General features: G+C 39.4%; 1 protein-coding gene across 1 annotated transcript in view; it reads left to right on the top strand.

Annotated features, from left to right (window-relative positions):
* SPEF2 (sperm flagellar and cilia associated 2) overlaps window positions 1–16,128 on the top strand; it is a 143,608-nt gene that overhangs the window by 91,440 nt on the left and 36,040 nt on the right. Inside the window, 4 exon segments of the mRNA XM_088023707.1 lie at window positions 3,019–3,167; window positions 7,885–8,012; window positions 8,096–8,234; window positions 12,145–12,282. Of these exon segments, the coding sequence (XP_087879833.1) occupies window positions 3,019–3,167; window positions 7,885–8,012; window positions 8,096–8,234; window positions 12,145–12,282 (554 nt within the window).

Genomic DNA, 16,128 nt, shown 5'->3' with positions numbered 1-16,128 from the left:
TTAGAAGTCTTTCTGTTACATAGAAATGCTGTTTTTTGGCATGTGTCATAGGTTTCCTCATTAAAAGGAAGTTACGATTTTAATTCTTAGTATTTAAAATTAACATCATTGGAGGTGAACACAACTGATTGATTATCCGTTTATCTCATGGGTCATTTGATACCATTATAATGAGATCATCTCTTCTGATTTAAGGAGCTATCTCCTTTTTTCTTTCTTCAAACTTACATTTGTTTCCTGCTGTTGACATCTTTGACTCCATCCTATGCTTCTCTGCATAATAGATCAGTCTCTACCCTCCTTCTCCCAAATCTTGACACTGAAATGCCTTTTGCCAAGTGTATTTTGGTGTTCTTAAATCATTTCTTATTCTCTTCAACCCATTTGCCGTTGCCCCACGTTATCAATTCATAAAACACAGCTTTTCAACCCCATGACCTTACCTACCACTTGTTAATTAGGGGCTGAATGAAGAAAGTTTTCCCTAATCAACTAATTGCTGATAATACTGAGTTAGGCCAAGTTAAAAAAGTTTTTAATGCAGGATTTTAAAAAATATGTCAATATGCATCTCTAAGGAAGTGGGAAATACAATATGTAATATCCCCAAATATTTTGGCTGCAGAATTCTTTCTTGGAAGAGTATCTACTGGGGCTAGAGTTTTATGGAACAAACATCAGGGAATGATGTTGTCTCTAGTTCCACTGGCCTGCCCACGTATTGGCATTGGCATCGTTCCAGTGCTTGCTTTCCGACTTGACTTATAGTAATAGGTGCTACTAGGCCACTTAGCAGTAAATGAAATGTCAGTGTTATAAACATCAGTGACATTTAACTGGAAGGGCATGGAAAAAGATAAAAGGCTAATGAAATTGAAATACCTGGCTGCATCCACCAGAGCAGTGGCTCTTTAAGTGTGGTCACCTAGGAACTTACTAACAACACAAATACTTGGCCCCACTCCAGACCTACCAAATCTAAAACTCCTGGAGGGGCCCAGCAATTTGTGTTTTAATAAGCCCTCTAGGGAATTCTGATGATTGTTAAAATTGGGGAACTATTAAACTGGAGCCCAAGGATTAATCCTCTACTGTAGCCATTGGAATATCGGAAACATTCAATTATTTATAACATATTTTTTATATGTCCCATCCCCCAAAATATTTAATTTGGATTGCAATTTAGGAAAAACATACATATGAACTGTTTCTATTTCAACATTGAATGGCTACACTGAAGACTAAACAATCCAGCTTTCAAGAGAAAGCCGGTCTTTCATTAGAAACTGAAGCTTCCATGCGGTCGGGTGAGTGGTACTGAGGAAGAAACGCCCCCCCCCCCACCCCGTTACATTTAAGATGCTGGCAGATTATGTTCAAATCCCTATGGCATAGATACATTTTTATTCATTCAAATTTTGTTTTTCCCCTTAGCATTTTCATTGTTAAAAAATAGATGTAAGTTAAATGGAATCAAAGCACGATGGTCCAAAAAGACTACCTGGCTCTTAGTTTTCACTGAATGATCATGTTATTTAAGAAAAGAAGAAAGAAGAAACTCATTCCAGTCTCACATTTACAATTGCAAAGTTCTTCCTCTTCGGAATTCTTCTTAGAGAAATTCATCTTAAAGTGCCCATAGTGTTATCATTTTTATTTCACCAGATTCAGGTCAAATAATGGGAAATCACCCTCTTGAAATATATATCAAATAATGAACATTGTTCGTTATTGCCTGACCAAAGATTTTCTTAAATTTTTCCTAAATGTAAAAAGAGCTGGATACAACTTCAGACCTATAGATAATGGATACTATTTTTAAATGTATAAGTAGAGGTCACCTAAACTCTCCATAAGACATAATTGACAATTTCCCCTCTACTTATAATCTATATAATTTAACTAGCATAAAAGTGTAAGATATATTTACTTTTCTAAATAGCATTATCATTAAATAATACTCATTAAGGAAATATAGCTTGGGAAATAAAGTATTCCCAAATCTATAGGTGTCTATAAACTGCATCTAAAATCTCAGTAATTATTCTAAAGGTAAGTGCAATTTAAACGGAATGATTTTCTAAACCATAATAACCTTGATCCTTTAAGGAAATATTAGGCTTTCTGAGTTCTGCGACTTTGATGAATCACAGGATCTTTCAGACCATAAGAGTGCCATGCCACCCAACTGGTCTAGGTTCCTTTCTTCATGCTCTCAGGGGGAGTGAAGCATATGCCCCTTCTGGACTCTGAACTGAACATTAGCATTCTTTCTCATCCTCCTCTTTCTCCTCCTCTACCTCCTCTTCCTCCCTCCTCACTCTTCCTCTGCTCTCCCCTTCTCTCTTTCTCACGCCTTAATTCAGTCAGGCTTATGGCACAGCATACTCCCTGAGTGTAGCAAGAAATAGTTTCCCACTCAGAAACCCTGTGTCTCATTCAGGGAATGTTGGAATATTCAGGAGCTACGGTACTCTGTCTCCTTCCCCACATCCTTCACTGACTCCAGCTGACTTACAGTAACCTCCTTCCTCCCTACTCCTCCCCTGAGCTTCAAAACAAAAACAAAACAAACAAACAAACAAACAAACAAAAAAACCATCAAGAGCACTGCTCATAGTATACTTACTCTTTCTCATTCCGGATGGAGAATTTAATTTGCTAGTACTTGCAATAGTAAATGAAATGCACTTTTCAGTGTAAACTTTGTTCGTTATGAAAGCAAGGACAGAGACAAAAGTAAAATACCAAGTTGCTTTCGATAGCCAACTGGACAAAAAACCTGAGTGGCTTACAACAAACAAACAAACAAACAAAAAAACCAAACCTGTTCCTGATATTATTGGTTAATTTGGAGGTTGTAGAGAATGGGGTTTTTTATTTTTTTGATTTGCTAAGACTCCCCAAAACTGCTTAATGGGTTGCCTGAAGTCTGCAGTAATCTTAGATTTATTCATCCACCAGAATCTGGTTCCATTCATCTACTTGTAGTGGAATGATTTATTATGCATTTTTAAGGTTCTCCTAAGGGAAAATCACCAGGAGGGAAAGGACCGGTAAAGAAATCACCTGCTGATTCTACAGATGTGTCACTTGTTCCCATAGTGCCACCACCACCTAAGCCAGGAGCCGAAGAATGGGTCTACGTGAATGAACCAATTCCTGAGGTATGGCAGTTTAAGACTGAAGCTAGTAGGAGCTAGCCTTTCTCTTGTGTATAGTAAGAATCACACCATTATTTGCACCATCCAGGCCTTTTATAGCTGGTGATATGTATGCTCATCAGAAAGCCATGGTGAGGGCACGCGTGGTGATGAGCACTGGGTGTTATACTCAACTGATGAATCGTTGAACACTACATCAAAAATTAATGATGGACTATATGTTGGCTAACTGAACATAAGAATAATAAAAAAAGCCGAGGTGAATTTTTGACGCTATTCATTGAATCACATTGTATCCTCTCTCTACTCCTTGGAGTTTCTGAGTCATGCTTTGAACCACTATTAAGTGCTGAAAGCAGGAGAACAAATGGGTTCTGTGAGGACCAATTTTCTCCCCAAGGACAAGCAGAGATGCAGTTTCCTGGAAGAATGACTTCCTCAGAACACATATCCAGCAAATTATAGCCCTCCATCCATATTCTCATGTCTGCATTGTAATGCTTTCAAATGAAGTTTAACTTCTGACTTTTTACAAATAGAAGAAACTTTTTGAAACTAACTAAACTAATAAAAGAACAGGTCACTGTCTGGCTTGAGAACTTTAAATAGGTATGCCAGAATAAGGGGGGAGATGCCCCAGGTGAACTCTGGGAACTCCCTTCAGTTCTTTGTTCTCTGACAACCACAAAGCCCTGTCTTCACGTAGGCAAAGCTCAGTCTTCACGTAGGCAAAGCTGGTTGCTTCAATAGATAAATCATCTTAAGAAAATCACCAAGAATGGTCTTTCCTTTCACACTTTTTTCAAAGACAAATTGCTCTATAAAAGATGCAGCCCCTTTTTTTCTTCACCACAATCCTCAGTGAATTCTTACTCTTATGAACTCTGAGCACTGACTGCTTGGGCCAGGCATTTGAGACCCAATCGTGAATTTCAGTGGTTGTGCTGTTGCTATTATTATTGATCTTTCCTAGGGAAATGTCTTATCTCCCCAATTAGATTATAAACTCTTTGAAAGAGGGCAGGAACATGTGGGATAATTGACTATATTCAATACAGAATCAAACACAACATAGATTCTTGATGAAGCTCTAATGATTTAATTAATTTACATTGATAAGGAAGCTAGAGCAGAAAATATTTGAAAATGACAACATTAAATGATATAATTATAGATGAGTATAATATCACTCAGCCAAACAGAAGCTGCTTATTGAAATAAATACATTTAAAAAAACTTGTCATAGAATCAGGATATAGAAATGGTTGTTGGGAAGTAGATAAAACTAAAATGATATTATTTGGCAGGGTTGGGGAGTAAGAGACAAAAATATTGAAATCTAGTCCTTAACTCCAAACCTTGAAGCTCATGAGAGAAATAAATACATAGAGGACAAGAAGGAAATAGAAGGCAGAAGTGAAAAAATAAACATTAACCCTGAGATTTGGCACCAGCTCCCATGTAGATCTCCTAGCAGTCAGGATTCTGGCAGAAAACAGATGATAATTTAAGGAGAGTTGAATAAGGGAACATATAAGGATTTTATTATTACCCCCAAACAAGGGGTAGCTGGGAGCCATATGGCCTGTAGGCCTGAGAAGGTGGGGAAAAGGAGCAGATGCTTGGAAGTCAAGAGGACCTCTGTGTAGAGAGGGCCATCTGGCAGGAGCAGAGGCCTTCAACAGAGGGATGTAGCCACCCACAGTGACACAGCAGAGGGGAGTGGGGAAATACAGGACCAGACCTCATGTTCTTCTTGCTCTCCCATCTCTTGCCCAGAAGATGGAGGGCAAGGTTGTTTCCTGAAGTAGTTCACATAAGTTAGCCTTCCAGGGCACTGAGCGGCCTGAAGAATGAAGGATAGGAACTTGGTCTGGAGGAACAATGGGAAGAAAATGCAGCACAGACTTCTACCTCTAATAACCTAAGTGAAACCATGTGGAGAACACATTTTGCTACAACTAGAAGTAGTCTAGAGCCTAGAAACAAAGCAGCCACATGATCCTCTCTAGTCCTTTCCCCACCCTAAGGTTCTCACACTTCGGCAGGTTAGCTGTAGAGCTTACCTGTCAAAGAAGAAAGACAGATGCCCAGTTAAATTTGAATTTCAGATTATCAATGAATTTAAGTGCGCCTCCTATACTTTATCTGGTAACCCCAGTTCCAGGCCATCCAAGGACCCCATATCTACCTCCCTCAGTAGGCATGTGGACAGAGAAAGAGAGGAAGGGGAAGAGGAGAAGAAGAAGGGGAGAAGGGAAGGTAGATTGAGAGAGAGGTTGAAGAGATTGAGAGAGATTGCTTTCAGATCTGGCTCTTCCGGGTGGAAGCAGCAGCCAAGTTCCAGGAGAACCTGGATCCTACCTCCTTTGTCAGCCAGAAGGAGGGGTGAAGAGAGAACTGAGAAGGCAGTCAGAATGAGAGGTCTTTGCTTTTCAGCTTCTGAAGTTTTGGAGCATATTTGCTTTGGCTACTGATTTCCTAATATACTCAGTCTTATCCAATTAAAAGACTATTTAATTGGAAAGTATAGATCTGAACATCTAGTCACATCACATAAGTTCAAGTGCCCAGACCCAGAAAAAATTATAGCCTAGAGACTGGAAGAACCTGTAGATTTGAAATTATCAATAACTCATAGAAATCACAGAGGATATGGGAGATTCCAGAAGACCAGATATAGGAAAATACCTAAGTGTTTAATAAAAGGCTGATGGGATTTAGTAACATACAGACCAATACTCCAAACATTAAACCCTGACACAATTTGAGAGAAAATATTAAAAGTCTGACTTCTGAGCATGTATAAACTACAAAAATGATCACCTGGAGCCCACACAGTTTCACTAAGTCCCGCTGAACTGGCCCATTCCTTTTCCTTGACAGCAAGGTTGACTAGATGGATCAGAGAAGTACCATAAACTTTGTATATCTTGAGTTCAAAATAGTATTTGACAACTTCTCATGAAGTTCTTATAAACAAATGAGATCTGTAAGCAGGGTGTTAATTCAATTAGGTCTATTCCTAGGTGGTAACTCTCTATGCACAAAGTGTGAATTAATGGATTAAAGTCATCCAGGAGGGAGGTGGAGTAATGGGGCTTATTTAAAATGGTCTTTAGCACCATTCTGGGTTATCATGAAAAAGTAGAAACCAGAGGCAGGAACTGGGGGGGGGGGGGGGAAGGTGTTAAAATAATGTCAGAGGAGCATTAAAGGAACCATAGGCATTTAAACTAGATAAATGAATACTTCAATGTGTCTGGACATTAAATCATAGACTTCTAGAACTAGATGGAGCCAGCCAGTCTCCTAAAAATTTAACTGATGATAAAATTGGGTTCAGGTGAGTCTACGTAGTAAAATTTTTTTTTTAAAGATTTTATTTATTTATTTGACAGAGACACAGTGAGAGAGGGAACACAAGCAGGGGGAGTGGGAGAGGGAGAAGCAGGCTTCCCACGGAGCAGGGAGCCCGATGTGGGGCTCGATGCCAGGACCCTGGGATCATGACCTGAGCGGAAGGCAGACGCTTAATGACTGAGCCACCCAGGCGCCCCTACGTAGTAAAATTTATTGAAGGCCTGTTATGTGCAAATGCTGTACTAGATGCTGAACCTAACAAAACAAGTTTCATCCTGAATCCCAGCCTACCTCTCCCCATTGTCTTCCAATATCTGAGAGGCTGTCACAGGGAAGACTGTATGAATGTAGTCTGCCCTTCTCCAAAGGGCACAGCTAGGGCTGGGAAGTGGGAAGTACAGGAAGGCAAATTGCTGCTCAACACAAGGGAGACTTTTACAGTAACATAGTTGTGTGACACCAGAGGGCCTGCCCTGAAATGTATCAGTGAGGTCCACGGAGGGATCATTTATTGCTAGTATTTAGCATTTCTCAATTGGAAAGGAGATTAGCCAAATAACCTCTCAGGTCCCCATGTGTAATTCCCTGAGTAAATAAATGCACAGCCAATAAGGGAATATTTAGTACAGAGAATTTATATTGAATATAATATGTATCTTCAATTTTATTTCATCTTGATTATTTCTTAGTTTTGATTATTTATTTGTATCATCAAAGATAACCTAAAGAAACTTTCTAATTTTCATGGTACACACAGCAGAGATAAAACTGCTTGGGCAAATTCAGAGAAATGACTCATCACCACTCTGACATGAACACTAGATATTGTCCATGATAGGCAGCTTTCCAACTTAGGCAAAATATGACATCTGTTTATTCATTCAATAAATATTTCTTGAGCACCTATTATGTCCCAGACACTGTGGTGATTATAGGAAAAATGGTAGAGTGGTGACTAAAACAACCATTGTTCTCATTATTCTTTATGAGACTGATATTCTAGAGGCGAATATGGACAAATGAACAAGCAGTTGCCATTAATGTCATCCCTACTATAATAGGAGAAAGTACAGGGGCTGAGATAGAACTCTGGAATGTCAGAAGATGACCTTCAAGACTTTTCGGATCAGGGAAGAATTTCTGGAAGAAATTTATCTGAACTGAGACATGAAGAAGTATTTGGAATAGAAATTAGTTGGGGGAGAAAAGAAAAGGAGGGGCAAGAAGTTTCACAGAGAATGCTTTAGATAGTTACATCTGCATCTTGTTCTTCTTGCTTAGTATTGCTCTTTTGACTCAATTAGTCAGAAGAGTTGTCACTTTGAAATGATTAATTTTATGCTTTACCATTTAACAGGAAATACCTTCCTTTTTAGTACCTTACTGGGAACTAATAGAAAATTCCTATATAAACTCCATCAAAACAGTACTCAGGCATCTGAGAGAAGAACAGCATTCTGTGATTTCTTACTTATACGAAGTTAGGTAAGTAATGTTTCCAAAGTCAGAATTTTGTAGTCTATAGTCATGTCATGTGAGCTCCATCTCATTCTCTTACTGCCTTACAGAACAAATTTCCAGCATTTTCTGCGACGTCCAGATCACAAACAAGATTTTGTATCTCAATGGCAGGCTGATTTCAATACTCTTCCCGATGACCTGTGGGATGATGAGGAAACAAAGTCTGAACTACACCAAAGAGTAAATGTAAGGAAATCTGTGACCTGCTGCACCAGGGTCTCCACACACGCAAATATTGTACTGCAGAACCCTAACTCATTCCCTTCTTCTTCCATGAGGTGTGAGGGTGAGGAGGGAAATGGTTTGAACACTTAACCTGCCAACTTTCAAGAGCCATGGCTCTTCCAAACTTGAGTTGAGACTCATGTTCTCAGAATGAGAACATGGTGAACACTTCCAGAAAGAGGAGCCAAGTCCAGCAAAGCAAGAGCATTCTTGGCATCTGTTTTGTAGACCCCTAACCCCTTTGTTCAGCATTGTAACTATCTCCATACCTGGCATTAAGCACATGCCTACCTTGAGTGCGGTCATATAGCTGGATGACGTCAGGAAGAAGGAGGGAACTTCATGGAAAACCTAAAGGGCTGCCAATATTGAATCGATCCTTTGAGGGAAGGTACCAAATCTTATACATCTTTGTATCTCCAGCAGGCACAGTGCCTGGCCCTTAATAGGCAGATTTTCATAAATTCATAAGTGGAATATATGACCCTGATGTTTTAGAAAAGGACTTCTGAAGTCCAGGAAGCCTGATTTCAATTAAGAAGTTAAAAACATTAAACTTTTTAAAAATATCAATTCAATCAATAAAGTAGAGAAGCTTCTAATAAAAATAGTCAAGGAAAGACAAAAAACTTCAAGTAGAAACTTGGATAGATCCCATTGTTTTTGACTTTAGTATTTTCATTATAATTAATTACCAAATAGTGTCTAATTGCCTTATTGATATTCTCACTGACCACCTAATTATTTTTTAAAATGTTTTGTTTCATTTCCCAGTGACAAATGTTGTTATTACTTTAAATTTTGTCCCTTGCTTCTAATTTTGTTGCATTGTGATCTGAGAATTAGGTATTTCGAGTTTTGATTTTAATTTAAGTAATTTTAATAATATTTTAAATTTATCTAAATTTTTAAGTTGCCTTAAACATGGAAAATTTTTGTTGATATTCCATGGGTGCTAGAAAATAGCAGATAATCTCTATTTAGAAGGTTCAGTAAGTTTTGGCCAAATCAACCTTGTTAATGTCATTAGAATGCATTTTAGCAGTGGATTCTCAGCGGGAGTATATTGTAGGGAAACTTAAGTAGTTTTCAAAAATAAACCTGCCTTTGCTTCCAGCCCTATGTCCAAACTCAGGTTTAGGATGGGCCCCATATATCACTTTCATTTTTTAGTGTCATAGCAACAGTTACCCTTTTGTTACATTTTTATACCTACATAATCTTGCAAAAACTAATGCAAGTAAGTTAAAAATCCCTATGATGGTTACATTTCTATCCACTTGCCTTGCTTTATAGATTTTAAGAGATTTAGTAGATTGCTTTACAGACTTTAATGTAGCAGCAGTAATAGCTAACCTGAACATGTACCTGCTGGCACTGTCTTCCTGCATCCTCAAGACACCCCTCTGAGGTGGGAACTAGTAATCTTCCCATTTTATGGATGACAAAATATGGTGAAGTAAGTGTCAGAGCTGGGATTTGACCCCACGCCACCACGCTCCCCGGCCCATGCCCTGAACCATTCATTAAACGGTTTTTCTGAAGCAGCGTTATTTGACATGTGAAGAAACGTAACAAGCTATTTCTTCATGGTCTCCTATGCTCTTTAGAGTATAAAATAACCATCTTTGCACCAAAGTACTTCTTTTGTACTGAATTCTACTGTATCTGATATTAATACTGTGAACCTTGCTTTATTTCTTATTTGTATTTGTCTTGTATAAGTTTTGACTTTTGACCTTTTTGTATCATTTTGTTTTATGTGAGATTCTAGTAACCACCATATAAATTGAATTTGGGCTTTTGACCCAACAGAAAACCTTTAAAACTTTTGTAAAAGTGTTCATTTTTAATGATTTTTGTCTGCACAACCTTCACAATTAATAGCCATGAGTTTTTCTTCAATACAACCCACTCTTCAATACAACCCACTCAGGAACATATAATAATTCCCTAATTCTTGCCAAATGAAATGTGACAACCAGCCATGCCTCTAGGTAAGCCCAGACCCTCTCTATGCTTGGTCAATGTCCTTGTTCTTGTCTTATTTCATTCCACTTCTGAGAAGTTAATGGAGAGGTTCTGCTATTTCACTGTCCCCACTCTGCCATCAGAAATCTGAACCACAGAGATGCCAGTACTTGCCAAGGCCTCACAGTGAGGCAGGAACAAAAAGAAAACTCTTCTAGCTCTCAAAAATGTACAAATGCTTGGTAAGCACAAGCCAGTATGCACTGAATATCTGCCAAAGCATTTGTGGAAAGACCATGCAGATACCAAGGTTAGCTCTATAATAATGGTGTTTTGTGCTGATACTTAGCATAGGGCTATAAAAATGGCTGTGATATTCTCATTTTTATGTGCAGTTCCCTGAAGGTAACAAATCAAAATGCTAAGAGTCCCATTAATACAATATCACAGAAATAAAACCCACTGTGGGCACTAGAATGAAACTGCTTGCATTAGGATTCCTGGCTCCACCACAATGAAACCATAGCCAAGTGACTTAACCTCTCTGGGCATCAATTTTCTCACCAGAATTTACCTCCTGGTTATTGTGGGGATTAGCGAGGTAATCCATGTAAAGCACAGCACAATGCCCAACACATAATAATGTTTTATAAATTATTATTGTGAAACCTGTCACATTTTAATTGACTGTATGCATTTCATTAATGGGATATTTTATTAAACAGATATTTTATTGCATAGATAATATGATATTCTTATAAGATTATAATAGTTTTTATTAACCAAGGAATTACTGTATGCTAAATACTATGCTAAGTGCTTTATATACATAAGCTAATTTATTCTATATGGCACATCCAAAAGGTAAGTTACAGATAAAGTAACTGAGACCTGAAATAGTCGTATAGATTATTCAAGAGCACAGGCTCATATCCTGGATCCACGACCTACTTATTGTGTGCCTTCAGGAAGATAACCTTTCTGTGACTTCTCTGCAAAACGAACATGATAATATATTATGTTCATGTTGTTGTGAGGCATTAAATGAGTTGATATAAGTACAGTGACTTACGTTCTGATACACTGATACATGTAGAAAGACCTCAGTACATGGTAGCTATTGTTAGTTTTGTTATATAAATGGCAGAGCTGGGATTTTAAAAGATTTTTCTTACTGCTAGCTCTTTGGTACAAAGCTAATTTTTGGACAATCCTATTAAGCTCAGACAGCACTTCCTGGGGAATGACATGTTCCACTCATGATTAATGAATAAGCCTATGCCCTGGGATTAAATACAGCTACATATATCCTCCACCAACAATACGCCATTTCCCCATAAATTCCCTGACTTATTTATTTATTTATTTATTTATTTATTTATTTATTTATTTATTTATTTAGAGAGCAGACAGGGATAGGCAGAGAGAGAGAGAGAGAGAGAGAGAGAGGGAGTGTAAGCAGGCTCCACACCCAGTGCAGAGCCCGATGAGGGGTTTGATCTCACAACCTGAGATCATGACCTGAGCTGAAATCAAGAGTCCGGTGCTTAACTGACTAAGCCACGCAGGTGCCCCAGGACTTTTTCAACTAAACAAATTTTCTGAGAAAGGATTAGAATACTACATAAAACATAGCCACCCATAAATAAAGTGAACTGCAGTGGATTTGTGCTAGACGTGGGCATATGATTTGGTGAGCTGGTCTTATAAAGTAAGGGCCTGGCATAGAGTAGAAGCAAAATAAATATTTATTGAATGAAGGAATAAAATGCATGAGTACGTTAGGTCCAATTTTCTTTGGAGACATTTTTAAGACAGGCAAAGGATTCTAGTTTTATTACACTGAGGTAATTTGAGCTGCAATTGTAAAGCGTTAACAGTGATGTTTCTTTCTGCTCAGGATTTACGAGACCGCCTGTGGGACATCTGTGATGCTCGGAAGGAAGAAGCAGAGCAGGAGCGTCAGGATGTCATTAATGAGAGCTGGTTGCAGGACTCAATTGGAATAACGATGAACCATTTCTTGTCATTAATGCAGGTAAGAGAAGCCCATCAACAACACAGGCTCTTGCTTCCACAGCTACGTCCCGTCCCTCCCTTTACAACTCCTTTGCGAGGATGAGGGGCCTCTTCAGGCTCATTTTACTGACAGCACTCGGCCTGGCCTGAGCTGCAGCTTGCTGAGGAATTTAGCTGAACTAAATAATTTTAGCCCGGGCCCAACAAGCACTAGAACTGGTAGCACCCCGGGGCGCCTGGGTGGCTCAGTCGCTTAAGCATCCAATCTTGACCTCAGCTCAGATCTTGATCTCGGGGTTGTGAGTTCAAACCCCATGAAGCTGGGCATAGAGCCTACTTAAAAAAAAGCAAAAACAAAAACAAAGCAGAAACTGGCAACATCCCAAGCAACCACCAACCAGCTTTGTTTCCAGGTGGCTTAGAACTGTGGAGAGGGACAAGAGAGATGCTGTCTTATACCGGTTGTTACCTCTCACAACAGACACCCAAAGTGGCCAGCAAAAGCCCAGGAAAGCAGCTCTGCCACAAAGCATGGGCTAAGTCAATGTCAGCAGGCATCTGATTCCAGAGAAATGTTTATGTCAGGATTGAAGAAAAAAAAAAACATTCGCCAGAACAACCTCACTAACTTATATTTGCAGCCTGTTAAATAAAAATTGCACTAGATGAGATAAGAAGATAGCGATTGCTCTTATTCCAAGAGTGTTGTCAACAGTAGGAAACAGAGCACAGGCCAGGTCTGGACACCCAGCATTGCCAAGAAAAAGAGCTGGAGTTTGAGAGCTGGGGTGTAGTGGACATCAGAAGCCATCTGTGCTTGCTGATTGGCTTTGCCTGAAGGAAAAATAAACATTCTCCTCTCTTCACCTGGTTTTAACACTGGGAGCAAGTTACCCTCAAGGAGCAAGTTAGGCTCCTTCCCTCCCAGAGGAACTGGCAGCTAGGGGTATGATTTCCTTGATGTTTACTTTTCAAAGGGACGGTGCCCAGATACTTGGGAAAGACAGTTTTGAGTTCTAAAACTGGCAAGAAGCTTTTAAAAAGATTTACATCTCAGGGGTGCCTGGTGGTTCAGTCAGTTAAGCATCTGCCTTTGGCTCAGGTTGTGATCTCAGGGTCCTGGGTTTGAGCCCCGTGTTGTTGGGCTCCCTGCTCAGGGAGAGTATGTTTCTCCTTCTCCCTCGGCCCTCCCCATGTTCTCTCTCTCATAAATAAAATCTTTAGGAAAAAAAAGATTTACCTATAAATGGACAGAGCAAGGATTTACAATGATAAATTTTGTAAAGTAAATTAGAAAAGGGCAGTCAGGCACCTGGAGTTAGGAAGAAGAGTATCTAAAGTTTAGCCAAGCTGAGGGGAATAGTAAGCTTGTGTTAGCCAAGCTGTGTCTACATGAGTATTTTTTCCTAAGAGCATAGCAGTGAGGGTAGAGAATAGAAAAAGGTGCATTTCTAGTCCTCAACCGATTGATGTATATGAGGAGATAATGTGGGAGAGCAGGATATTTAGCTGACAATCCGAGTTAGCGCACGGTAGGGGTTCAATAAAGGCTCACTCAACCAACGACCATGAATGCTGATACTTCCAACCTTCAGAGGGACAAGCCCGTGGTATAGGGGCAGGTTGGACCACAGGAGGCCTGAAAAGTCAGCAGAAAGCTGAGACCCAGGAGCAGCCTCACTGACTACCAGCTCTGGGATCCAGGTGTGGGTTGTACAAAGGATTAAAGTGAGCCAGCCAAGCAGCTTAAGCCACACTGGGTAGCATTCCTGGGGCACTGGTTCGGGCAAGGAGAGATTGGCTGTTAGAACAGGTATGTCAGAAGCTTCTGGCAGAAATATCTGAAATCCAGTAGTGAAGGCAAAGGGAATAGAGAATCTTTGTGAATCATTTCTCATTAGTCCAAGCAGTACATGCCTCTTTGGGGAATGGTAGAACTCTCACATCCTAGATGGAAGGCTCTCGTCCTAAGAAGTGAATCCACATCTAAAATCAATGAGGAGGAAAGAAGAGAAAGGACAGGGCAGCAAATTAAGAGCTGTTCTTTGTTAATTCCTTCCTCCTTCCTCTGTATGTGCCAGGCACTGCTCGAAGGACTTTCATGTATCTTACATTAGACCTTCACAACAACCCTGTGCTGTGACTTCTGTTATAATCCTTCAGCATTGTTCTAATAGTTGAAGGCCCGCCACGTGAAATAGCAAAGAACCTCATTCTGCACTGATCGATCGGACGTTACAAAAACTGAAGAGGGAAATTACAGGAAGTGGATTGCAGTTCAATAAATGCAGAAAGAACCCAATAATTAGAACCATCCAACAAATAACAGATTTTTGAAGCAACTGAGCTGCTTATAAGCAGAAAGTTTGCACATGTTTCTGGAATGGAGGGCTAGGGGAAAGAATCTTTATGATAAAGGCTTCAAGGCCTGCAATACTGGGTAACAGACAACTAGATAAGCATTTCCCAAAGTGGGATCCATGGGACACTAGTTTTACACAATGGTCCGCAGTAAAGGACTCAGTGATCAAGTGAAATTGGGAAGTACCGCATACTCTGTGCTTCCCTTTCCCTGGGAGATTAACAAACATATTGACATATTAGGACATCGAGATGCCCTGCCATTAAGAAACCTTTTTGATATGTTAATCCAGCATTTCTGAAACTATTTGACATTACAAAGTTTTTGGTTTTGTTTATCCCCAACAGGGTACTCATTAACAGCCCACAGGACAAGTTTTCTACCCAGTAAATTTTAGAAAATATTATGCTTGATGATTTTCTAACATTCCCTTCAAAACTAGGATTCTGTTTCTAAGCATGACAAGTGAAAACACTTATTGTCACAATGTGAGATTTGTCCATATAGGAATATCTTAAAAATTTGGTTGCTCTGCAAGAAAATAAAAATGTTTAGTTTTCCTAATCATTTCAAAATGCTAGTTTGAAAAGTTACTCAAATGTATATTTATGTTTAAAATCCAAATATTTAAAACATGTTTTATAATTTAAAACAATATATGAATGGTAATTTTATTTTATACTATAGATTCAATTTAACCAAGTAAACTTTTTCCTGTTTCAGTCATTTGCCTAGAAACGTTTAACAATGTGCAAGACAGCTTTTCAGGAGCAATGTGGTTTACCCTTTTTTGTATCAAAAACAAACTTATTGAAACTGTTTTTGTCTTCTGTTGTCGACTACAATGCAAAAGCATTTATTTATTCTAGACTGTGAATATGGTAGTACAAGACTATTTCCGGATGTTTTGTGAAATAAATAGCAACATTACTTGCCCGATAAATATTGGGATCCCTTCATAAATATCCTTGGGTTAGGGTCAGCGAAGGGCTTTGAACACTAGGTCAGGTTTGTTCTTTTTGGAAAAAAATGCTTTCTATAATTAACTATATATCATGGAATACTTCTGCAGAAGAGCTTCAGTCTCTAGGCCCTCAGGCACTGGTTTAAGTAGCCCTGCTCACCAAAGCAAAGTCTGAAAGTCATGTTTACGCTACCAGAGAGGAGCATGGGAGTGCCAACTGATCTGACACCTAATGGGAGAATGGGTTGGCAGATTCATGGTGCATTTGGCACTCACGATGCACGCATGTCCTCATTCCTGCAAAGGGAGGTAGCCTGGCTGGCAGGGAGTCCCTTGTGTATGACTGATGCTCCACTTATCGCCAGTTCCTCTGTGTCCTCCATTTCCCCCAAGGCACTACTGGCAATGCCAACAGAAGGGGTTTGCTCTGAGCATGGAGGAGTGATCTCCCTAGTACGCATTATTGAGCAAGAGTGGAAACTGTGAAAAGAGAACTGACCGTTGCCTTTGCCTTACCTTGTCATTTCTCCACAACTAGG

This window comes from Eumetopias jubatus, unplaced genomic scaffold (genome assembly GCF_037043125.1).
Source record: "Eumetopias jubatus isolate StellerSeaLion01/CBP00866 unplaced genomic scaffold, mEumJub1_p1.0 scaffold_5, whole genome shotgun sequence".
Classification (NCBI taxonomy): Eukaryota; Metazoa; Chordata; class Mammalia; order Carnivora; family Otariidae; genus Eumetopias; species Eumetopias jubatus.
This window is presented reverse-complemented; position numbering and strand designations above follow the sequence as displayed.